Source organism: Heptranchias perlo, chromosome 5 (genome assembly GCF_035084215.1).
Source record: "Heptranchias perlo isolate sHepPer1 chromosome 5, sHepPer1.hap1, whole genome shotgun sequence".
Lineage (NCBI taxonomy): Eukaryota > Metazoa > Chordata > Chondrichthyes > Hexanchiformes > Hexanchidae > Heptranchias > Heptranchias perlo.
The window spans coordinates 119,233,040-119,260,023 of record NC_090329.1 but is presented as its reverse complement, the minus strand read 5'-3'; the positions used below and the strand labels follow the sequence as shown (position 1 = coordinate 119,260,023).

The 26,984-nt window shown below is 45.4% G+C and overlaps 1 protein-coding gene across 1 annotated transcript in view; it reads left to right on the top strand.

Moving 5' to 3' along the window:
* Positions 1 to 26,771, top strand: part of LOC137322065 (regulator of microtubule dynamics protein 2) — a 199,851-nt gene extending 173,080 nt beyond the window's left edge. Inside the window, exons 7-10 of the mRNA XM_067985127.1 lie at positions 8,796 to 8,894; positions 12,023 to 12,076; positions 12,211 to 12,288; positions 26,110 to 26,771. Of these exons, the coding sequence (XP_067841228.1) occupies positions 8,796 to 8,894; positions 12,023 to 12,076; positions 12,211 to 12,288; positions 26,110 to 26,163 (285 nt within the window). The 3' untranslated portion in view covers positions 26,164 to 26,771. The remainder of the gene's footprint in view (positions 1 to 8,795; positions 8,895 to 12,022; positions 12,077 to 12,210; positions 12,289 to 26,109) is intronic.
* The last annotated feature ends 213 nt before the right edge of the window (positions 26,772 to 26,984 follow it).

Below are 26,984 nucleotides of genomic sequence, written 5' to 3'. Positions count from 1 at the left end.
GTGGTTAGACTGTCTCTTGTTGGAGATGGTCATTGCCTGGCACTTGTCTGGCGCGAATGTTACTTGCCACTTATGAGCCCAAGCCTGGATGTTGTCCAGGTCTTGCTGCATGCGGGCTCGGACTGCTTCATTATTTGAGGGGTTGCGAATGGAACTGAACACTGTGCAGTCATCAGCGAACATCCCCATTTCTGACCTTATGATGGAGGGAAGGTCATTGATGAAGCAGCTGAAGATGGTTGGGCCTAGGACACTACCCTGAGGAACTCCTGCAGCAATGCCCTGGGGCTGAGACGATTGGCCTCCAACAACCACTACCATCTTCCTTTGTGCTAGGTATGACTCCAGCCACTGGAGAGTTTTCCCCCTGATTCCCATTGACTTCAATTTTACTAGGGCTCCTTGGTGCCACACTCGGTCAAATGCTGCCTTGATGTCAAGGGCAGTCACTCTCACCTCACCTCTGGAATTCAGCTCTTTTGTCCATGTTTGGACCAACGCTGTAATGAGGTCTGGAGCCGAGTGGTCCTGGTGGAACCCAAACTGAGCATCGGTGAGCAGGTTATTGGTGAGTAAGTGCCGCTTGATAGCACTGTCGACGACACCTTCCATCACTTTGCTGATGATTGAGAGTAGACTGATGGGGCGGTAATTGGCCGGATTGGATTTGTCCTGCTTTTTGTGGACAGGGCATACCTGGGCAATTTTCCACGTTGTCGGGTAGATGCCAGTGTTGTAGCTGTACTGGAACAGCTTGGCTAGAGGCGCAGCTAGTTCTGGAGCACAAGTCTTCAGCACTACAGCTGGGATGTTGTCGGGCCCCATAGCCTTTGCTGTATCCAGTGCACTCAGCCGTTTCTTGATATCACGTGGAGTGAATCGAATTGGCCGAAGACTGGCTTCTGTGATGGTGGGGATATCGGGAGGAGGCCGAGATGGATCATCTACTCGGCACTTCTGGCTGAAGATGGTTGCAAACGCTTCAGCCTTGTCTTTTGCACTCACGTGCTGGACTCCGCCATCATCCTTCCCACTAGTTGGTGGTCCATAGAATACCCACAGTAGTGTAATGGCGCCTCTATTGTTTCTTAACTCTAACCAAATAAATTCTGTCCTTGACCCGTCCAGGACCTCCTCTCTCTCTCCAGCACTGCACTATTCTCCTTAATCAATACTGCCAACCCCGCTCCCTTCTTTCCTTTCCTATCTTTCCTGAACACCTTGGGCATGATTTTAAAGTGAAAGTGCGTTGAGAGTGGGATTTTCTGGAGCGGGAAGGAATCCCGGCTCCAACCCACCGAAAGTGCACACGACTGAGAGTCATCTGGGTATACACGCCGTTCCCGAACTCAGAATTCCCGCTGGCAATTAAAGACAGCGGGACGATATTTAAGGCAGCAATTCAAGTACTTGAAGTACTTGAAATGTGCATAAATGCAATTAAGAATGATGGCAAGCGATTTCAACTCTGCCTCAGCGTGTTTCCCGAGCTATGTGAAGCACGCCATGGGAAAGGAGTCAGGTTTCAGCCAGCAGCCATCTGGACATTTAAAAGGTGAATCATTGCAGCAGGGCATTCAGTTCTCACAGACAAACTTTTGGCTGGGAGATCTTTGTGTTTCGACTGAAAATTCTTGGTTCACACTCAGAATTGTTCTGTTTACCCCTCAAACTGACACCATCAGGATGGGGGCGCAGTGGCTGCATTCACGAGTACATCCGAGGAGGTGGAACATCACCACCCTCACCAGGCATGGCGTGCACTTCTGCCACATGCAGCTCCACAACATAGTGGTGCACCACAGGCACCTGCACAAGAGCAGAGAGGGGAGCAACAGAGGGACCAATGTCGCTGGAGGCACTACCCTTATGAGAGGGTCTACAGACCAAGGCTGAGCTTCCTGGACCTCTCTGAGGAGCAGTGCCTACGGAGGCTGAGAGCGAGTCGCCAGGTGGTCGCAGACATCTGCATCCTCCTTCATGCCGATCTGCTCCCGGCTGGGCCTGGCAGCATCTCATTGCTCGCCGCAGTTAAAGTGACCACTGCCCTCAATTTCTTTGCCTCTGGATCATTCCAGGATGCCACCAGTGACACCACCGGGGTCTCAGTCATCTGCCCACAAGTTCATAAGACAGGTCACCACAGGGCGCAGGGCGTCGCAATGCGTCAACTTCCCCATGGATGACCTCAGCCAGACGGAGAGGGCAGTGGGTTTCCACTCTGTGGCTGGTTTCCCACGGCACAGGGTGCAATCGATTGCACGCATATAGCAATCAGAGCACGTCCACATGAGCCAGGACTGTTCATCAACAGAAAGGGATATCACACCATCAACGTGCAGCTCATTTGTGACCACCGCAAAAGATTTCTTCACGTGTTTGCGAGATTCCCTGGCAGCTGCCATGATTCATTCTGAGGGAATCCAACATCCCAGCTCTCTTCCACGCATCAAACAGCCTTAAGGGGTGACTGCTTGGGGACAAGGGATACCCCCTGCACACTTGGCTCATGTGGAACCCCATCAGTGAGGAACAGCGGTGACACAACGACAGCCATATTGCCACCAGGTCTGTAATTGAACATGCGATAGGACTGCTGAAGAGGAGCCCGTGAGGCCCCATGCCCTCATCCAGTATCCACATTTGCCATGAACATTGAGGAGGAGGAGGAACCCATTGGCAGAGCAGCGGCTCAGGTGGCTGCTCATGAGGCGAGGGAGTCACTAATATTTGAACGCTTCTCATAGGGAGATCACAAAGTGAGAAAAGTCCATTCCTCACACCACCTGGAAAGAGCAATGCCAGTACCATCTCTTTCCCCCCCCACCCCCTTGCTCCTTGCTTCAGCAAAAGCCTTTGGAGCAATGGCCTTTTAAATCCAGATGCTCCAGCTGACAGCAGGTCATGCAGGTGCGCAGTCCGCCCGCTGCGCAGCTTTCGGACAGCAAACCTGAAAACAAGGTTAATGGCCACCAATTAAGTCATGAGGAAAAACATTTTTTACACATCGAGTGGTTAGGTTCTGGAATGCACTGCCCGAGGGGGTGATGGAGGCAGATTCAATCATGGCCTTCAAAAGGGAACTGGATAAGTACTTGAAAGGAAACAATTTGCAGGGTTACGGGGATAGAGCAGGGGAGTGAGACTAGCTGGATTGCTCTTGCATAGAGCCGGCACGGACTCGATGGGCCGAATGGCCTCCTTCCGTGATGTAATCTTTCTATGATTCTATGAAGTCGCGATCTCGTGGGGAACGGTAACGTCTTAGTATCCGGGTTACCCCCGCGTCCATTCAACCCCCCGCTGTCATCCCACCGCCCTTTTAAAATAGTGCCCCTTGTATCCAGGAATATTTAGTATCCAATCCTGCCCTTTTTTGAGCCAAGTCTCCGTTATCGCCACAACATCATATTCCCTGTATAAGATGTAAGTAAAGATATCTGTGTAGAGTCTTTTTTTAAAAAATCTGTCAGAATTATTGCATTTCAGTGAAATGTTTAAGAAAAATAATATGTATCGCAGTTATCCCACTTATTCTTTGCTTTTGTAGTTCAATTTGGAGTATGTGGGCAGGATCCATGTATGCTGTAGTTACAGAACTGATTGAGTTTAATCGTTCTTTAATGAGGCACCAGGAGATAGTTGACCTGAAATTTTGAGTGGATTAGCAATACCAACTACTGTAGTTCCTCTTCACATTGCTGTTACAATGATGCTGTCTCCCAACACTTTTAGTGGAAAGCTAGGTTCCATAAGCAGCCTGCAAGAATATTGACATGAATATTCATTACGGGCACTGGACGAATCCTTAACCCCTTTATCTTAACTCCTTGTCAAACAACTGTCTGGGGTTTACCACTCAGTTTATGCCTAAGAATTAATAATGCCTAAATTTGGCTTGCTGAACTGTTTTACATCAACCAGTTTGAATTATATTAGCATTTACGCTACCAACCTCTTATCAGGAGCCGCACAAGCTACTGAGTGAATTAATTAACCATCCTTGCTAATTATCATTGAAGAAGTCAGACAACAAAGTCATGAACTAACAATTGTTTATTAACCTTTGAATCATAGTTTATTAACCTTTTGCACTGGTAGCTGTTTCTGGACTAGCTGGCTTAAATCTTACCTCTTGATCTCAGGGAAACTTGTACTTCTGTGTGACACACTTACATCTGCCTGTATCTGGCTGGTATAGACATAAAATCTTAACTTCTGTAACCTTTCTCTTACATTGTCGGAGATACACTTTCCGATTTGACAGAAACATCCTTCTATATAAAATAGATTAAAACCCCTACACCTTCTAATACAAAGACTATTACAGGAACTACTAAAAGAACTAGATCTAAACTAAAAACAAAAGCCCGAAGATTGAACTTTAGTGAGAAAAACACTATCTTATATATCCTTAATTTCCAAAGAAATTCCCACAATTCTATTGACCAATCTGAGTGACACATATGTTAGAAGAGTTCAGCCCTTTTGGTGTCAACCATCACACACAACCCTGTTGGTAACCTTGATGACTTCCAAATCAATGAAGCACCAGCACTTAGACATGTCAGGTTGCTTGTTTACTGCCTATGTTCTCAAGACTTTGCTAACAAAAGGGTCACACTCAAATCCAGATTAGTCAGGACATCTTTATGACCCCCTTAATGAGCTGTCTCCTGGCCTGTAGTCTTGATGGCTTGTATTCTATTATTGGTATGGAATGTTTGTTTGTATAAGCCTCATTGCTTTAATTAGCATTAGCCCTCTCCTTTCCCAGCATACAGTCTGACAACTGACTCCATTTTGAAGACACATTTAAGGCAATACTTAGGGCATTTCTCCTACAATTTCAAACTCCTATGAACCAAAATCTGTGACTGTAAGAGCATTAGGAATAGGATGGCATGCCACAAAACTAACAATTACCCCTTATCTATGGTATGTTACACCAGAAACCACATGGCATGGTACCACATTCTCCTGTCTACCCCAAAGGTGGTAAATGCAACATCAGGCCAATGCATAAGGCTAAATCAAAATTATTTACAGATAAGTTAATTACACAAAAGCAGTGAACCACAACCAAATAATGATCATATAAATACTTAGAGAAGAAGGGCTACAGTATCCTTTTCTAGAATGTATTTCTTATACAGTCGGTTAAATGATAAAACTTTTGTCTAAAAGTCTTTCACAAACCTTAGTGCAGTACAATACATGAGTGATGCACTTCCTGTGTTGGCCTTACAGAGTCCACATTGTCAAACTGGACTAGAAACTGAACTGAAGTAAAGATATTAAGCAATGTCTATAATATATATGTTCTAGACCAAAAGATTTATTTATCTCCAAATAAAAAAGCTGTCAATCAATTTCAAAGACACAGTGATAGGATATGTTTGCAGTCGATGCAAACAGAACTAGTGTTCACACACCAGCTAATTACCTAGGGCTGTTAATGTTTTAAATAATGTACATTTTGAACTTCTCTTAGAACAAAGCTGCCTTGGTGGCCATTTAGGTTATAATGCATTTGTTTGTAAGCTTACATACTTTAACACTTATCTGAAGGTCAGTGGACATGTTATTTGTAGAGTCCAATTTAAGCCATTCAGAGGACCAATAATTTGATTAGTGCCTAGAACCAAGCTTCTGTATACTGTCTAATCTACAGATCAAGGAACCTGCCTATGTCTTGTGAATAGCTGGACTTCAGTCTACATTTCAAATTTTACTAAGAAAAGAGCACAGTCTTAACTCTAGTTATTTCTAAAAAATTATCCATTATATATAGTCATATAACAAAATACAGAAGTCTCACGAATTGTTACAATCACATTGGCGTGATGTGTAAACTGTGCGAGCGTTCCTTTTGTATTTCTACATTAATTTCTACAAAATATCTACAAAGCTACCCAGCCTTTATAATACAATTTCTTGTCTGTCATCTATGTTCTAACTATTAAGCTATAGATTTGTTTTCTTTTTCTTCATTGTGTTTAAATCTGTTTTTCCCTTTTCTAATTGGTTATTTCTTCTTTTGTTTTCAATAATCACAAAGGAAGCAGAAACTTTCGCACCAAATTTAATTTTCTTTCCAATCACAAAACACACAATCACAAAAAAATCTTACAACTGCCATCACAGTTCCTCACCCACCTCCATTAAATACTCCCATTCCACAAACAGCATACTGCATACCACTGGACCTCTGATAATCAAAGTGCATTGTGTCGTCCTCTTTTCCCTCTGCTCAATAATTTTGTGATTCCTACCCATGCAACTGACTTCTCACACCTGGAACCCTCCTGTCTCCCAACTCCCAGATCCAACCCCCTATGTGCTGTGATATGCATCTCCCAAAAAGACTACGATTGCCAGAAGCTATTGCGCAACTAGGGCTCCACCACATGTGCTAAGGAATGGGTTTCTTCATATAAGAATACTGGAACAATCACTGTTCAGAACTTTTGGAACTTTCCTGGCTGCAAAAAATTGCAGGGCTTTGGGGAAAGAGCAGGGGAGTGGCACATATTGGATAGTTCTTTCAAAGAGTCGGCACAGGTATGATTGGCTGAATGGCTTCCTTCTATGCTGTAAGATTCTATGATTCTAACATTTTCAGTTCTTTATCTTTTGCTTTGGAATTTTTTTAAAAGATACATATTATGGTATAGTGCCAAAGTTTTTCCTCCCTCTTCACATTCTTTATGAATTCCAGATACCTCTGCCAAGTTAACTCCTGCACCAATGAGTTATCAGAGCAACCCACTTGTGAATTATTCATGCTATTAAACACCCATGAAGTATTTATTGTAATCTCACTATAGGCATGAGAGAGAGAAGTTTCAGTACTAGAGATGCCTAATTCTGAGTCAGTACAAGGAATATTAATTTATATTAGAGGAGAACATTTTTCAACTCTTATGTACCAGAAATGTGACTTCATCAAAGTACTTAGATGCAATAACCTGATACACACGTATGGTATTCTGCCTTCTCTTTGTTCTTACCACACAATAAGATAATAAGTTACAAAAACTAAAGCAACAACAATTCATGTTTTAAGAATGTGTCATGATGAGCCTTAATGATAGAACTGTTTTGGCTTTGAGGTTTTTTTTCTCTATTAATGTTTGCAGAATTCTTGCTCACTGTGCATCCTTCATTTGGTGGTGTAATTTCCTATTTCTGACAGCTACCATCAGTGTTGCTGTTTGGCTAGCCAAGCAGAAAAACATGCAATTAAAGTAACTAGACTGCCTCTCCTCACTCCCTTTGTTATCTGCCCCACCTTCCCCCAAAAAAGGAATGCCTCACTTCTACGCAACACTCCACCTAGTAGCCCAGCCAAGAACTAATAACTCACCCAGAAACAAACACATGACTGACCGTCTTGGGGAAATAAACATTTCATTGCTTTGCTACAAGCCCTCTACCACAATATTACTGATTTCAAAATGAGTTGAACAACAGCACTGAAGTTAGATATGTGCATAAGATAGCTACCACTTTTTGTACACCTTGCCCCTCCCTTCACTGAAACCCTTCAATAATGTTTTAAAGTATTAGCAGCTGGTTAATGTATGCAAGTGTTTTGTTTCCATGTTAATTGCTGTGTTCCTTTAAATTATATAAAATAAGCAATGATTTCACATAAACAAATGTAAGTCAAGATATTTTCAAATCCTTTAAAATATATTTAAACCAGAATGAAGTTCACACAAGTAGCAGCATATTTGAGATTGGCTCTTAGTTAATTATTTTAAAATTAAAATTACCCCCATATTTAAACATAGAAACATAGAAAATAGGAGCAGGAGTAGGCCATTCCGCCCTTTGAGCCTGCTCCGCCATTCAATATATTCATGGCTGATCCTTTATCTCAATGCCATATTCCCGCGCTCTCCCCATACCCCTTGATGCCTTTTGTCTCTAGAAATCTAGCTAGCTCCTTCTTAAATATATTCAGTGACTTAGCCTCCACAGCCTTCTGTGGTAGAGAATTTCACAGGTTCACCACCCACTGAGTGAAGAAATTTCTCTTCATCTCAGTCCTAAATGTCCTACCCTGTATCCTGAGGCTGTGACCTCTCGTTCTGGACCCCCCAGCCAGGGGAAACATCCTCCCTGCATCCAGTCTGTCTAGCCCTGTCAGAATTTTATATGTTTCAATGAGATCCCCTCTCATTCTTCTAAACTCGAGTGAATACAGGCCGAGTCGACCCAATCTCTCCTCATACAACAGTCCTGCCATCCTAGGGATCAGTCTGGTGAACCTTCGCTGCACTCCCTCTATGGCAAGTATATCCTTTCTTAGGTAAGGAGACCAAAACTGCACACAATACTCCAGATGTGGTCTCACCAAGGCCTTGTACAACTGCAGTAAGACATCCTTGCTCCTATGCTCAAATCCTCTTGCATGTTTGCTTTCAGTGACTGGTGTACAAGGACACCCAGGTCTACTTGTACATCAACATTCCCCAATCTATCACCATTTAAATAACACTCTGCCTTTCTGTTTTTCCTTCCGAAGTGGATAACTTCACATTTATCCACATTATACTGCATCTGCCATGTATTTGCCCACTCATTCAACTTGTCTAAATCGCCTTGAAGCCTCTTTGCATCCTCCTCAAAACTCACGATCCCACCTAGTTTTGTGTCATCAGCAAACAAAATTTAGGATGAAGATTCTGTGCATTGTAAAAGTTTAAAATTCATTGTGAAGTGTGAATCTATATTTGGTCTCAGCATCGTACTTGCTAATAAGGTTTGAATTGCTTGGTTTGCAGAGTTCTCAGTTGTCATGGATTGAAAGAAAGGTCGCTGCAACATTGTTTGAAGAGCCACCAAATTCAACCATACAGGATGCTTTGCAATGTTTCCTCAAGGTAATATTTGCCAATTATTTTGTTATAAGCATCCTGCTAGCTGTCTAGTTGCTGAATCAAATGAAGGTTTTGATTTTAAAAAATTTGGGAGTAAGTCAGAGAACCTAAGCCATTTGAATACTATTTTTATCCCTCATTGTCATGTATCACTTGTATTATGCAGGTATAGAGATAGGGATCGATTGATAAAGTCAGCAAGGTTAGGATGAAATGCTTGTACTGTTCTTTGATGCAGCTTTTAATATTTAACCTTTTCCATGGTTCTCAATTTTCCTTTGCTGGAGGCGGTGATATATTCTGGAATACAGTTCAATGGGTGTTGTCAGCCTTCCAAGTTAGAGTGTCAACTTAAACTGTAAGTGTCGGCATTTTCAGCTATGAGGCATCTCAGATGTCCTTACCCAAAGTCCCAAAATGCAGGTTCTGGCAAGGGCTACTGAATAACAATCAAAAACAGAAACCTTGGCTGTCTTAATTTTTTATTTGTAAGAACATAAAAAATCCTAGGACAAGAAAAGGCCATCTAAGCTTGTTCCTCTAGTCGACTAACTCACCTAGCTTAGCATTCAACTGCATTTTGACCAACCCATAATGTTTCATCTCTATCATTCTGCCTGGCTGATTATTCCAGGCATTAATGAAAAGAAATTCTTCATATTGTAAGGTGTTCCATTTCCTTCCACCTTCCGCCAGTTCTTGGACCTCGGAATTACAAGAACTAAATTCCACGCGACAAACAGGCTTTGGCTCAACCCAAACTTGTTCGTTTATTAGACTAACAAAACCCCAGTACAAACCCTTCTATGATTTGACTGAAACTTATAATCACCCATGCAGCTAGTCGTTATCGATGCTGATGGTAGGCCTGGACCTGGAAATGACTGGTTTCCGTCCTTCTTTCCTTGACTGCAGCCTCCGCAGTGCAAACCCCTCAGTGGTTTGCCTGGAACTTACAATCACTCACGTGGCTGGTCGTTACCGATGTTGATTGTAGGCCTGGATCTGGAGGTGACTGGTCTCCGTCCATCTTCACCTGACTGCAGCCTCCACGTGCTGCTGTTGTACCTTCTTAAAGTGTTCCAGTCATGCAACCCTCACCTGGGCCTCATCAATGGTTTCAGCTATCAATCTGTTGGATTGCTTGACATTCACACCTCTTCATCTGGGCATCTCGGTGATTCAAAACTCCTTAGTTGTGCAGAGCTGTTAGGTCGAGAAACAACTCCTTATCTCCTCCCCGCTACCTGCACAGCACCAGGACAATGCGGTATTCCTCACTGTGATGGGCCCTTGGCTCACAGCATTGTTTAGGTGTGAAAGGCCTTCCGTTCTTGTCCGAGACAGGCTCAATTTGATTATACATTGTCTTCGCCAGGGGATCGTTGTTTGATGTAAATGAGTCTCCGAAACTGATCGTGGGCTGAAGTCTCTTTGACTGGCACCTGGGGTTAACTGTTTCATATCTCGCAGTCTGTTTCATGTATTGCAGTTTTACAGTGTTTTTACAGTATTTTGCATATTTGTAGTCTTACAATATTAACCGTTAAATTTACTTTAAACTTGTGTTTTCTGGTCTTAACTAGCTTCCCTCACTTTGAAACAATATTTTGGGTTTACCCCAAACAATTTAATATTCTATATTGCGACGCAGCCGCACTTCAGATCCTTTTCCTTGTGCCGAGTGCAAAGGTTCCCTTCCACAAGCAAGCACATGCTCTCCATGAATCAAACCATGACCTTATTCACAAACTACCCTGGGATTGCAGGCCCAGGGTGAACAGTGAACCTTTTTACCATGAGCAACATGCTGGAAATGATATGAGTTACCACTATACACTCCTGATCCCACTGACTGACAGACAACCAGCACTCTGATAGGTCATATATCACACTATAAGCTACGGATCAGGTTTATTCTGAAGTAACTTGAGAAGCAGAGCAAAAATTAAACAGCAGATTGAGAAAGAAAGAACTTGTATTTATGTAACTACTTTCGCACCTCAGAACATTCTAAAGCGCTTCACAGCCAATTAACTACTTTTGAAGTGTGTTATTGTTGTTTTGTGCCTCTGGATGATGTCATCGAGAGGCAATATCTAGATGATGAAATGGAGAGGGCTAAGGATAGATCCTTAGGGTGGGACTGTGAAGATGACACAGAAAGAGAAGCCATTGCTGACAATGTGTTGGGACAGTTAGGAGTGGAATCATGCAAGGAAAATCCCACTAAGTTGGACAACAGGAAAAGGCTATAAAGGAGATAATACGGCTGGCCATATCAAACATCGCAGAGAGATCAAGTAGGACAACAAGAGATAACGTACAGTGGCCACAGTCACTGTGTTCATCATTTGTAACTTTGGACAGGACAGTCTCAGTGCTGTGAGCAGGGTGGCAGCTGTACTAGAGGTTTGAACAGGGATTATTGAGAGAGCTGGGCTGGAGTTGGGAAGTAATGACACATTTAAGGATCTTGGAAAGGAAAGATGTTAGAGATTAGTGATGGGGCAGTAACTGGGGAGTATAGATGGATTGAGTGAATACCATCATATTAAAGAGGAAGAGGTACCGTGCCTAAACAATGGGAGGCATTTATAATATTGCCAAGCAATGGGGGTCAGGTGGATTAGTTGAATGGGGAAGAGATCAGGGAGTATGTAAGTGAGTCTTCTGGAAGGGATGAGTTTGAAGCGTAGGAAGGGGAGATAAATAAGCAAAGGAACAATAATAATCAAGGTACATGGATAAAGAAGCATATTCAAGGCCATTCAATAACAGTTTTCATGGAAAATGAACATTATCATGGAATTCAATGCTCAAAAGCTGGTCGCAATCCAATAACACTAGGTCAAATTCTGTTTGTATTACTATCACTGGAAATCAGCAGCCCTGATAAAACATTGCATATTACATGACTGACCAACACTATCGTTATAAAACAAAACATCCTCTGACTCACCATGAGTGGCACCATGGGTGATTTGCTAATCAGTCTATTTATCTACCTATCTAGCAGAGGTCTAGCTTGTAAATTAGCTGCGGCATTCTGGGTTTGAATTCTGAATGCAGTCACTGTAATTCTTGAGTCTAACTGGCATGTAAATTTGCATTTGTCTCCTGTTTTTCAGGTGGAGGAAATACACCCAAGGTATTCCAAAGCCAATAGTGTATATCTAACAAAGGTAGGTACCATGTTTTCATTGTCCCTTAGAAATATCATAAACAGCTCTGTTTTTAAAGCTCAACACAATTTCTGGGTTATATGTTCAAAGCTGTTTAAGCTCCATTTCTGTAAATTCCTTTGTTTTACCTTTAGTGTTACAGAGAACTTGGACAGATGACCAATGCACAAATGTGGTGTGACATGGCGGCGTCCTTTCCTGACACTGTAGAGGTACTTAACTGACACCTTTGGAATTCATGCAGATCAGAATTAAAGTATTATCAGACCACCAATTTGTGTTTTTATATATATGAAACATTATGGAGAACACGTGAACTGCCCATCTGTTCACATGACTATTTTGCAGGTAGAATTTAATCTGTGGTTAACATTGGTTATGAAGCCCTTCGTCAGTGATTCAGTGATTTTCTCCTGTGAATACCTGAGTCTGACCCCAATCTGGGCTGAGACGAGGTGGCATTTGGGGTATTAAAATTGGCTTCAGTACCCTTGCGTTACCGCCACTGACCGAGCTGCCCGAGTCCTGAAGGACATAGCTGCCAGACTGGGCATGCGGCAGGTTGTGAGAGAACCAACACGAGGGAATAACCTACTTGACTTTGTCCTAATCAGTCTACCGGTCACAGATGTGTCTGTCCACGACATCATTGGTTGGAGTGACCACCGCACAGTCCTTGTGGAGACCAAGTCCCATCTTCACACTGAAGATACTTTCCATTGTGTCATGTGGCAGTACCACTGTGCTAAGTGGGATGGATGAAGAACATAGCTAGCAGCTCAAAACTGGGCATCCATGAGGCACTGTGGGCCATCAGCAGCAGCAGAATTATATAGGAACAGGAGTAGGCCATTCAGCCCCTCGTGCCTGCTCCGCCATTTGATAAGATCATGGCTGATCTGTGATCTAGCTCCATATACCTGCCTTTGGCCCATATCCCTTAATACCTTTGGTTGCCAAAAAGCTATCTATCTCAGATTTAAATTTAGCAATTGAGCTGGTATCAATTGCCGTTTGCGAAAGAGAGTTCCAAACTTCTACAACCCTTTGTGTGTAGAAATGTTTTATAATCTCGCTCCTGAAAGGTCTGGCTCTAATTTTTAGACTGTGCCCCCTACTCCTAAAATCCCCAACCAGCGGAAATAGTTTCTTTCTATCCACCCTATCTGTTCCCCTTAATATCGTATAAACTTCGATCAGATCACCCCTTAACCTTCAAAACTCTAGAGAATACAACCCTAATTTGTGTAATCTCACCTCGTAACTTAACCCTTGAAGTCCGGGTATCATTCTAGTAAACCTACGCTGCACTCCCTCCAAGGCCAATATGCCCTCCGAAGGTGCGGTGCCCAGAACTGCTCACAGTACTCCAGGTGCAGTCTAACCAGGGTTTTGTATAGCTGCAGTATAACTTCTGCCCCCTTGTACTCTAGTCCTCTAGATATAAAGGCCAGCATTCCATTTGCCTTCTTGATTATTTTCTGCACCTGTTCATGACACTTCAATGATCTATGTACCTGAACCCCTAAGTCCCTTTGGACATCCACTGTTTTTAACTTTTTACCATTTAGAAAGTACCCTGTTCTATCCTTTTTTGATCCAAAGTGGATGACCTCACATTTGTCTACATTGAATTCCATTTGCCACAGTTTTCCCCTTTCACCTAATCTATCAATATCGCTTTGTAATTTTATGTTTTCATCTACACTGCTTACAATGCCACCAATCTTTGTGTCATCGGCAAACTTAGATATGAGACTTTCTATGCCTTCATCTAAGTCGTTAATAAATATTGTGAATAATTGAGGCCCCAAGACAGATCCCTGCGGGACTCCACTAGTCCCATCCTGCCAATGTGAGTACCTTCCCATTATCCCTACTCTCTGTCGCCTTTCGCTCAGCCAACGTCCTAACCAAGTCTGTACTTTTCCCTCGATTCCATGGGCTTCTATCTTAGCTAACAGTCTCTTATGTGGGACTTTATCAAATGCCTTCTGGAAGTCCATATAAATAACATCCATTGACATTCCCCTGTCCACTACTTTAGTCACCTTTTCAGAAAATTCAATCAGGTTTGTCAGGCACGACCTACCTTTCACAAACCCATGCTGGCTCTCTCTGATTAACTGAAAATTCTCGAGGTGTTCAGTCACCCGATCCTTAATTATAGACTCCAGCATTTTCCCCACAACAGATGTTAGGCCAACAGATATATCACTACAATGTGTAACCTCATGGCCCGACATATCCCTCACCGCTCCATCACCATCAAGCCAGATGATGAGGGGGTGTAGAAGAGCGTGCTGGGAGCAATATCAGGCACAGCTGAGAATGAACACCAAAGTGGTGCTACATGCATACTAAACAGGGAAAGTAGCATGCTACAGACAGCTAAGCGATCATACAACCAACAGATGAAGTCAATGTTCTGCAGCTCTGTCACATCTAGTCGTGAATGGTGGTGGACAATTAAGTAACTATTGGGAGAAGGAGGCTCCATTGAACATCCCCATCCTAAACGATGGTGGAGCTCAACAAAAGACAAGACTGAAGCGTTTCCAACCACCTTCAGCCAGAAGCGCTGACTGCATGATCCTCCTCGGCCTCATCCTGAGGCCCTCACCATCACATATGCCAGTCTTCAGCCAATTCGATACATCCCACGTGATATCAAGAAATAGCTGAGTGCACTGGACCCACCAAAGTCTACGGACCCCCGACAACATCCCTGGAGTAGTGTTGAAAACCTGTGCTCCAGAATAATAAGAATAATCATAATAAGAATAAAACCGGATGGACCACCCGGCATCGGACCACTAGTGACAGGACACAACAAAGGCAAACCAAGCCCAGTCCACCCCGCAAAGTCCTCCTCACTAACATCTGGGGACTTGTGCCAAAATTGGGAGAGCTGCCCCACAGACTAGTCAAGCAACAGCCTGACATAGCCATACTCACAGAATCATACCTTTCAGCCAACGTCCGAGACTCTTTCATTACCATCCCTGGGTATGTCCCGTCCCACCGGCAGGATAGACCTATCAGAGGTGGCGGTACAGTGATGTAGGGACCGATATTAGGAGGGAGGCGGGTTGGCAGCGGGGGGTCGACTGGGCGCGTGGGTAACCTGCGCAGCGGGTGCACTGCGCACCCGCATCACAGGCAGTCAGCAGGAGGAGCCCTATTTAAAGGGGCAGTCCTCCAATGCTCCTCCTGCAGCAAACAACTAATTTAGGAGCATGGAGCAGGTCAGAGGCAAGGCTGCTGCAAGGTTTTCAGACTCCTCTCTCCAGGTGCTGCTCGATGGGGTGAGGAGCAGGAGGGAAATGTTTTTCCCATCGGATGGGAGGAAGTGCCCTCCCTCCACCACCAAGAAGGCCTGGCTGAAGGTGGCCGAGGAGGTCACCAGCATTGGCAATGTGTCCAGAACCTGGGTGCAGTGCAGGAAGAGATTTAATTACCTAACCAGGTCAGCCAAAGTGAGTATACTTACGCATTCTCTCACACTCCGTCTTCCACATCACCTCCACCACCACACAACCCCTTCTGCACTGCCACCATAACGCTCTCGCATCACTCCTCACATCCACTCAACTATCATCCTCAACTTGCCTGCACGTACTCACCGCCCCAGTTCCCATTCGAACACTACCTCGCAACCCAATCCTCATACAGTCTCATGGCTGTGTCTCACACGCACCCTCCCATGCATCTCCCTCACGCTCAACCCCACCCACACCAATGCATGCAGCGGGTCACCATGCAACCATCACTCAATCACGCCTCTGTGTTTTGCCTTGATAGGAGAAGAGATGCCAGAATGCCCAGGAGAGGGCAAGGACCAGAGGGGGCCCGCCACACCAGGTGGCATTAACAGATGCGGAGCAACAGGCACTCAAGATAAGCTGCACGCTGGAGTGCCTGTCCGTGGTGGATGCCGAGACTGGGATTGCACAAGTGGCTGGTGACAGAAAGCTAGCACTCAGCATTCATGATAGTGAATGATCTTAGCATCACCTGGCATCTGCAGCAGCTCAACATCTGTCCATATTCTTAATATTGCTTTCTGTTCTCTTTCTGGCCCATCTGCGACCGCTGTGACTGTGGAGGGCGATTCCGCAGAGGTCCTCTGAGGGTCCATCGTCACATCTGAGCCATCCATCCACCAGCACAGATACACACACCTCGGTCGGTCCCCGTCCTCACTTAGTTGGGCTTGCACATGGTGAGTCACCACACACATGTGAGCATGAGCAGACCCAGGTGGCAGGGGCAGCCGTGGAGAGTCCGCGTCGGTGGGAGCACTCTTCTCCAGGCTCTGCTCAGCTGGACCCAGATGCTGAACCCTGGGGGCCAGCCATGAAAAGGAGAGTCATCGAGGGGCAGCAGCACATTGCCGAGGTACTGGAACAGTTGCCACATGCACTCACCACACGCACTCTCCACAATCGCGCAGAGGATGGAGGAGTCCAACTCCTGCACGCGTGGAATACTGTCACAGGGACGTGAAGGCATCTCTGAGATAGTGTTGTGGGAGGAAAAACTAGCCTCCATCGAGCATCAAGCACGGCTCAACAATGAGTCCATTCAGGCCCTGACAATGGCCGTTCGAATTCAGGGTGAGCAACATTCTGCCACCTTAAACAGGCTGACAGATACCTTCCAACTGGCCTGCCAAGGCTTCACACAAGTCCTCCAAACTGTCATCCAGCAAGGTGGAAGGAGTCTTGTGTGCCTGGGCCAGGAGAGGGATGATGGTGAAAGGGGACATGGAAGTGGGGACGCCACTCAAAGTGCTCCAAAGACTGCTCCACCTGCACAGGTGCAGGTGGAGCAGTCTTTGGAGGGGCCCTTACGGGCACTAAAACCCAGAGGGTGTCTGTGCAAAGCATCTCATCGGTCAGCGCATGGATAAGAGCAACCTGCCACTACCTCTGCTGAAGCCACAGGGGTAGCACCACGTAGGGGTTCCCGTAAATGAAAGGCAAAGGATGCACAGGGTTGAAAATCAAAATGTTATGTTTTTCATTTATTTTCATTTGTTTTGCAAAAATTCATAAAAATTGTTATTACCACGACTGCCACGTCTTTGAAAATCTTGTCTGGTTTGCGCAATAATGCCCTTTCCTGAGGATCACCATGAAGACCCACACCTGATGCCACCCATTGTGTCACCGCAGAGTGGGTGTAGGTGTATTTGCAGGGCTCTTTTGTGCAGACGACTGAGAGACGCCGGCCATGTCCCCAGTGGCACACTGAAAGGATGTGGAGGAGAAGTTGTTGAGGGCAGTGGTGACTTTGACACGACAGGTAAGATGATGGTGCTCGGGCCAGCCGGGAGCAGCTCGGCATCAAGGAGGCTGCAGATGTCTACGACTACATGTCGAGTGACTCTGAGCCTCCGTGTGCACTGCTGCTCAGAGTGGTCCAGGAAGCTGAGCCTCGGTCTGTAGACCCTGTGGCGAGGGTAGTGCATTCTGCGGCGCATCTCTCTCTGCGGTTGCCCTCCCTCCTGCTGTGCAGGTGTATGTGTCACAGCACTGTTGTGGAGCTCCACGTGTCAGAGGTGGACGGCATGGCCGGCGAGGCTGGTGATGCTGTTCGTCCTCCGAGGAGGTCATGACTGCAGCTATGGCGGCCCCCATCCGCAAGATGTACATTTGAGGGGGCCCACAAGGTAGGTACATGTGTCTGCACACCGGGGTTGAGGTTGCAAGGTTGTGAATTTTATTGTTAGGAGGGGGGTGGTGGAGGCCAAATTTTGTCCAAAGTGACAGAGTGGCCTCCTGCAATGAGTGAGAGTCTCCCCCCCCCCCCCCCCCCACCCCATCTGTCAATTGGACTTTTGCAGCTGCCACAGGCTGATGGCTGCAACACGTCCATTTCAACTGGGAGTGTTTCCCCCAGTATGGGAAACAGTCTCAGTTGAGTTGAAAATCCCACCCCTCCTAAAATATCATGTCAATCAGGTCTGCTAACGACTGGAAGTATCTACTTAATTAGTTTAAGTGGCATCGGAGTCCCGCATGCAGGGGCTGCGCGCGCATCTAAGCGCGTCACTGGGGAACCCGGAAGTGGGCGGGTTGGAGACGGGCTCCGGACCCGCCCCAGGAATCCCCGATTTTCGGAGCCCCCCCGCCACGAACCCGCCGGCTCGGAGGTCCGAAAATCGAGCCCGTACAGTCAGGAGGGAGTGGCCCTGGGAGTCCTCAACATTGACTCCGGACCCCATGAAATCTCATGGCATCAGGTCAAACATGGGCAAGAAAACCTCCTGCTGATTACCACCTACTGCCCTCCCTCAGCTGATGAATCAGTCCTCCTCCATGTTGAGCACCACTTGGAGGAAGAACTGAGGGTAGCAAGGGCACAGAATGTACACTGGGTGGGGGACTTCAATGTCCATCACCAAGAGTGGCTCGGTAGCACCACTAGTGACTGAGCTAGCCGAGTCCTGAAGGACATAGCTGCCAGACTGGGCCTGCGCGAGGTGGTAAGCGAACCAACACGAGGGAAAAACCTACTTGACCTCGTCCTCACCAATCTACCTGTCGCAGATGCATCTGTCCATGACAGTATTGGTAGGAGTGACCACCGCACAGTCCTCATGGAGACGAAGTCCCATCTTCGCACTGAGGACACCAACCAACATGTTATGTGGCACTTACCACCATGCTAAATGGGATAGATTCAGAACAGATCTAGCAGCTCAAAACTGGGCATCCTGTGGGCCATCAGCATCAGCAGAGTTGTATTCGAGCACAATCTGTAACCTCATAGCCTGGCATATTCCTCACTCTACCATTACCAACAAACCAGGGGATCAACCCTGGTTTAATGAGGAGTGTAGACGAGCATGCCAGGAGCAGCACCAGGCGTATCTAAAAATGGGGTGCCAACCTGGTGAAGCTACAACACAGGACTACATGCAGGCTAAACAGCAGAAGCAACATGCTATAGACAGAGCTAAGCAATTCCACAACCAATGGATCAGATCAAAGCTCTGCAGTCCTGCCACATCCAGTCGTGAATGTTCGTGGACCGTTAGTTGTTTAACGGGAGGAGGCTCTGTAAACATCCCCATCCTCAATGATGGCAGAGTCCAACACGTGAGTGCAAAAGACAAGGCTGAAGTGTTTGCAACCATCTTCAGCCAGAAGTGCAGAGTAGATGGTCCATCTCGGCCACCTCCCGATATCCCCACCATCACAGAAGCCAGTCTTCAGCCAATTCGATTCACTCCACATGATATCAAGAAACAGCTGAGTGCACTGGATACAACAAAGGCTTTGGGCCCCAACAACATCCCAGCTGTAATGCTGAAGACTTGTGCTCCAGAAGAGGCCGCGCCTCTAGCCAAACTATTCCAGTACATCTACAACACTGGCATCTACCCGACAATGTGGAAAATTGCCCAGGGATGTCCTGTCCACAAAAAGCAGGACAAATCCAATCCAGCCAATTACCGCCCCATCAGTCTACTCTCAATCATTAGCAAAGTGATGGAAGGTGTCGTCGACAGTGCTATCAAGCAGCACTTAGTCACCAATAACCTGCTGACCGATGCTCAGTTTGGGTTCCGCCAGGACCACTCGGCTCCAGACCTCATTACAGCCTTGGTCCAAACATGGACAAAAGAGCTGAATTCCAGAGGTGAGGTGAGAGTAACTTCCCTTGACATCAAGGCAGCATTTGACCGAGTGTGGCACCAAGGAGCCCTTGTAAAATTGAAGTCAATGGGAATCAGGAGGAAAACTCTCCAGTGGCTGGAGTCATACCTAGCACAAAGGAAGATGGTAGTGGTGTTGGAGGCCAATCATCTCAGCCCAGGACATTGCTGCAGGAGTTCCTCAGGGCAGTGTCCTAGGACCAACCATCTTCAGCTGCTTCATCAATGACCTTCCCTCCATCATAAAGTCAGAAATGGGGATGTTCGCTGATGATTGCACAGTGTTCAGTTCCATTCGCAACCCCTCAGATAATGAAGCAGTCCATGCCCTCATGCAGCAAGACCTGGACAACATCCAGGCTTGGGCTGATAAGTGGCAAGTCACATTTGCGCCAGACAAGTGCCAGGCAATGACCATCTCCAACAAGAGAGAGTGTAACCACCTCCCCTTGACATTCAACGGCATTTCCATTGCCGAATCCCCCACCATCAAATGCTGGGGGTCACCATTGACCAGAAACTTAACTGGACCAGCCACATAAATACTGTGGCTACAAAAGCAGTCAGAGGCTGGGTATTCTGCGGCGAGTGACTCACCTCCTGACTCCCCAAAGCCTTTCCACCATCTACAAGGCACAAGTCAGGAGTGTGATGGAATACTCTCCACTTGCCTGGATGAGTGCCGCTCCAACAACACTCAAGAAGCTCGACACCATCCAGGACAAAGCAGCCCACTTGATTGGCACCCCATCCACCACCCTAAACATTCACTCCCTCCACCACCGGCGCACCGTGGCTGCAGTGTGTACCATCCACAGGATGCACTGCAGCAACTCGCCAAGGCTTCTTCGACAGCACCTCCCAAACCCACGACCTCTACCAGCTAGAAGGACAAGGGCAGCAGGCACATGGTAACAACACCACCTGCATGTTCCTCTCCAAGTCACACCATCCTGACTTGGAAATATATCGCCGTTCCTTCATCGTCACTGGGTCAAAATCCTGGAACTCCCTCCCTCACAGCACTGTGGGAGAACCTTCACCACACGGACTGCAGCAGTTCGAGAAGACGGCTCACCACCACCTTCTCAAGGGCAATTAGGGTTGGGCAATAAATGCTGGCCTTGCCAGCGATGCCCACATCCCATGAACGAATAAAAAAAAACTAGCTGCGCCCCTAGCCAAGACGTGCATGGAATTGGGAGGCGACAACACGTTCAAGGACTTTGTAGAGGAAGGGGAGGTTGAAGATGGATTGGTAGTTTTCAAGGATAGAGGATTCAAGGGTTCATTTTTTTTTGAGTAAAGGGATGATGGTGGTGCATTTGAAAGGGAGCAGGACAGTACCAGAGGAGAGGGAGCCGTTTACAATATCAGCTAACATAGGAGCCAGGAAGGGAAGTTGGGTGGTCAGCAGCTTAATGGGAATAGGGTCGAGAGAACAGGAGGTGGGTTTCAGACAAGGTGAGCTCGGAGAGGGCGTGTAGAGAAATAGGAGAAAAACTAGAAAAAGAAGCGAGTTCAGGGCTAGGGCAAGAGGGAACCTTGTGGGAAATTTGTCTTGGTGGGCTAGGGGAAGGGAGGGATGTGGCAGAGGCAGCTGAGCAGATGGTCTCAATCTTGGTGAAAAAGAAGTCCATGAGCTCCTCGCACGTTGTTGCAGGAGAGGGTGGAGTGGGCAGGTCAGAGGAGTTTAAGGAGACGGTTCTTACTGTAGAAAAGAGACTAGCGGTTATCATTGCATTCCAGGATGATCCTGGAGTAGTGAGCAGTCTTGGCAGAGGAGAGAAAGACCTTATATAGACTAGAATGTCCCAGCTTGATTTCTGCTCTGTATTGAGTTAGCTAACCTCAGCCAGTTGGCAGTGGGACACCACAAAAAATCTCATTGCCTCTGGGTTAGGAAGGGGAAAATAAGTCAGGTTACCCGCTTCTAATCGCTGGCCAGTGACTTTTGCTGGAAAATGTGCACTTTAAGGACATAATTGGACTTGCCTATGATGCTTCCCACAGTTGAATACCCGACCAACATTTGGTTCACTGTGCAAAATGGCCACTTTGGACTGAAATGCAGAAAGCATAACGTAGCGAGTCAACAACTTCAGGAGAGAAGGAGGAAGAAAATCAGAGGGGAAAATAGGCATGCCTGAATAAGTAGGATTATGCATTTTCCAGGAATATGCTGATGACCACAACAGAGAGAAATGGGATTCATACAACTAATTTCTAACATGAAAGCATTCAGATTAACGTGCCATATAGTGTACCGTAACCATGTTAGGCTTTACTATTTTGTCAGCTCTTAGAAAGTGCTGAACAGTAGCAATATGTTGTGCCTGTGCACTATACTGAAGGAAACTTTCACAATGATTTATATCCCTGTCATCAGGGGAGTGGCTGTGAGCAGTTGACTTAAAAAGTGCTTATTATCTGTAATATGGAAATGAGCACCTTTTAATCCACTATTTGTATCTATTTCTCTGTGACTGAGAACAAGGACCAGTGCACAGTGTGCTTACATTTGGCTTGTTCTCAGCATCACGTGTTTTCACCAAGTGGCTGTTGGTGGTGGAGGTTCATCACCAGCACCAGTGATATCAAATGTTCACATCTGACTGAAATAGGACTCTGTGTGGGTGTGGCAGTGAGAAAGGTGATTTTGAAGTGCATGAGGAAATTACGTGAAATATTGCAATAGCCTAGGGATATTTTGGTACAAAATTTGAAGAAGTCTGTGTATAATTTCTTCAATTTGGAGTATTGATTTTAGGGATTAACCCATGTTACATAGAGGTGACATTGATTTGTTGAATGGGGATTCTTTTGCTCTTAAGTGAATAATTGACCTTTTTAAAAATACATTGAAAGAGCTGACTCACCCATTTTTTAATGACATTGAAAATACAAATACAAATACTGTAATTTGCTACAAATCTAAAACGCTGCGTATAAAATGAAGGATGAATGATTGAAGTACATTTATCTCTGTGTATATATAAAAATCCACTGATGGGAATAGATTTGGTATTGTGTCCACAATGGGGAACAGCATTTGTAAAATGGGTATTAGCACAATTTATAGTGTAGATTTTTTACACAATATTCATGAGGGAGGCTATTCGGTCAATCTTAACTCATCCATCCAGAACAAAAAAAGGAACTTCCTTTGCTCCCTTCACATGGAATGGGTCTGTGGTTTTCACTTCCAAAAGGTCAAGTGTTAATTAGTCTTTGCATGAAGTTCTTCCTGACATATTTCCTAAATTTCCCTTTCACTAGTTTTAATTGATGTTCCCTTTATTCTTGTATCTTGGCACACCTGGAAGTAGTACTCATGATTAACCATATCTATGCTATTTAATATCTTGTATACTTCTGTAAGGTGCCCTCTCAGTTGCCTCCTTTCAAGGCTAAAGAACCTCAATTTTTTCAGTATTTCCTCGTAACTCAATCATTGATACTAGGGATCTACCTCATGGCTAATTTCTGTATTGAGTTCATTGCTTTAATATTTCCCTGTCTTGGTGACCAAAACTGAACACAGCACTCAAGATGCAGTCTCACCTAAGCAGCGTACAGTTTTAACTTGACATCTTCTGATTGATTCTCAACCAACCTAGAAATATAATTAACCATTCTGTTCATGTTGTTTATTTTTGCTCCACAGATTTCATGTGGTGCTGAATCTATCTGCCAGATCCCTTTTCACTTTTCCTTCCAGTGTATCATTCAGTGTTGCATAAATTTGAGACTTTTGAATTTTTCATGTGAATAGTTCAAGAAAATTGACTTATTGGGCCGATATTATCAGGGAGGCGGGTTGGCAGCAGGGGATCGACTGGGCACGTGGGTAACGCGCCCAGTGAAATCGGTGGGTTTGGCAGGCGATCGTAAGTAAATTGAAGCCACTTACCTTGGCTTCTGGGTTGCGCGCTGGGAAGCTGTGCAGCGGGCGGACTGCGCACCCGCATCATAGGCTGTCAGCTGGAGGAGCCCTATTTAAAGGGGCAGTCCTCCATTGACTGATGCTGCAGAAAATAGGCAAAATTACAGCATGGAGCAGCCCAGGGGGAAGGCTGCTCCCAGGTTTAATGATGCCTCACTCCAGGTATGACTGGATGGGGTGAGGAGGAGGAGGGAAATCTTCCACCCGGCGGACAGGAGGAAGTGGCCTGCCTCTGCCACCACGAAGGCCTGGCTCGAGGTGGTAGAGGAGGTCACCAGCACCACCAACATATCACGCACCTGCATACAGTGCAGGAGGCGCTTCAATGACCTAACCAGGTCAGCCGAAGTGAGTACTCTCACTCATTCCCCTACACTCCGTCTGCCACATCACCGCCCCCACCCCACATCTCCTTCTGCACTGCCAATGCTACTCTATCACATCACTCCTCACACCCACTGAACCCTCATCCTCATCTTACCTGCCCAGTACTCATCCCGCCACTACCACTCAACCCAATCCTCATACATTCTCATGGCTCTGTCTCATACTCACCCTCTCATGCATCTCTTTCACGGTCAGCCTCACCCCACCTGCCACTACCTGTGCTGCAGCCACAGGACATGCATCACGTATGTATAGAAGGAAGCGTAAGGCAAACATGTCTTGAGCATGAAGGAGATGCACAAGGGTGTTTGAGGGTTTGTCATGGTTCTTACTTATATTTGATTTCTGATCAACTCACATTACATATTATATTGTCACCCCTACTGCCACGTCTTGGCCATTCTTGACTGGCTTGTGCAATAAGGCCCTTTCATGAGGTTCTCCATGAACACCCTTGATGCCACCCATTGGGTCACCCTACAGTGGGTGTATGTGTAGTTGCACTACTTTGTGCAGGTGCCTGTTGCGCAGCACTGTGTTGTGTAGCTCCACGTGGCGGAGGTGGACGGCGTGCCTGGCGAGGCTGGTGATGTTGCTCGTCCTCCAATGGAGTGATGAATGCAGCTATGGAACCCCCTCCCCATCCTGATGGTGTGAGTGTGAGGGGGTCCGCAAAGTAGGTAAATGTGTTTGGACAGCAGAGTTTAGGTATGATGTAATAATTTTGAGTGTGGAGACAACGGTGTGGCAGATAAAACTTTGTCTGAGGTGACAGAGTGCCCTGCCGCAATGAATGAGGTAGTCCCTCCCAACTGTCAAGGAATCCTCTGCATCTCTCATGGCTGCTGACTGTAACATGTCTGCAACAACAGGGAGTCTTTCCCACAGCATGGGGAACACGCTGAGGAGAGTCCAAAATCACATCCCTGCTAAAATCTCTTCCCAATGAGGTCTGTCAACAACATCAAGTACCTCCCTAACTATCTAAACTGTCATCCCGCCGGCTTTAATTGCCGGTGGGAGTCCCACATTCGGGGGCTGCGCGCGCACCGATTCGCATCATTGGGGAACCCGGAAGTGGGCGGCTTGGAGCCAGGCTTTGGATCCGCTCCGGGATTCCCCAATTTTAGAACCCCCCCCGCCATGAACGCACCCACTTGGCCATCCTAAAATTGACCCCATTATCTTGGTCTTGTCCTATCCTGCCTCAGTAATGTCCTCCAGGCTTGCTTGCCCATGCACACCCTCAGCTCCTCTGACTCTGGGTTACTCCCTCTGCTCCACCATTAATAGCTATTTCAGCCACAATGTTCCTATTCTCTGATACTCTTTCACTAGATCCCTTTGCATGCTTCCTCTCTCGCTGCTTTCAAAGACACTGCATAATAACTTTGGTTGTTCCATTGCCCACCCATAACCTATACTCTATTTTCCTTTATTCCAACCTGCAAATGTCCACTGTTTTTATCAATATTAAGCACTTTGAGACATCCTTCTGTACATGAGAAGCATGACAAAAATAATTATTGGTATATAGAAGGTGCCAGTTTAAAGAGGAGTATTTTTAAAATATTATAAACAAAACATTGGATAGGCTGGAGTTGTTTTCTTTGGAACAATGGAGGCTAAGGGGAGATTTAATTGAGGTGTATAAAATTATGAGAGGCCTAGATAGAGTGGATAGGGAGGATCTATTTCCCTTAGCAGAGGGGTCAATGACCAGGGGGCACAGATTTAAAATATTTGGTAAAAGGATTAGAGGGGAGCTGTGGAGAAACTTTTTCACCCAAAGGGTGGTGGGGGTCTGGACTCACTGCCTGAAAGAGTGGTAGAGGCAGAAACCCTCAACTCATTTAAAAAGTACTTGGATATGCACTTGAAGTGCCATAACCTACAGGGCTACAGATCAAGTGCTGGAAAGTAGGATTAAGCTGGATTGCTCTTTTTCAGTCGGCATGGACATGACGGGCCGAACGGCCTCCTTCTGTGCCATAACTTTCGATGATTCTATGATTTTCCTTCCCTCTACAGGAACAAGAAACTCAGGAAGAATTAGAAAACCTGCGCTCTCTCCTCAAGCAATAAATGTAATTTATTTACTTCTAATTATGAAAATGATTTAAACATTTGAATGTAACAAATGACATAACTGCACTGTAATATTTCCTTGAGAAAAGGAACACGACAAATGGATTGCATTGAGAACAAGCACTAAAGACCATTTCCTCTGGTATTAGCTGAAATTTTGCTTCAGTAGATTTATTTATTGAATCATGTTGAGCTCACAGATTCTGAAGTTAATCTGGTTAAGATTCTTAACACTCAAAATATCCATGATACCAAAATGTATCATTTAAAAAATGATGATGGGCTATGTCTGCAAATATAGTTTTTTAAGTAGATTTATGATCTCTGTAATATCTATATCCAAGAAATGGCTATTCTTAGTAATCTACGGAAACCACTACTTAAGTCTTTTACCAAAAATATTATGAAAGCTCCAAAGGCAGTAAAGTGACTCGAAACAGCTGACATTCTTTTGTTTTTTTATGTTTGATGGAAACAAAGGCATAAATATCAACATGTATCATGGATTATCAAAAAAATTATATTTAGTTACAAGCATGCTGTATTAAAAATATAAATGTTTGATCAGTTTTTCCAAAGATTAATAAAAAAATAATTAGAAAGTATACCGAGTGAGGAGTTTCTGTTTTCTGGGTTACAAAAAAATTAAATATGGCCATTTCTGTACCAGAGAAGATAAATTACAAATTTGTCATAAATTAGAAGAGTTCTTTATTGTACATATTAGTAATCATGTTTCATTTTTCCCTCTGCTACTCAAAAAAAATGATGATGTGGGATGAGAAAATGAGGAAATTTATATCGTATGTGGGAAGGCA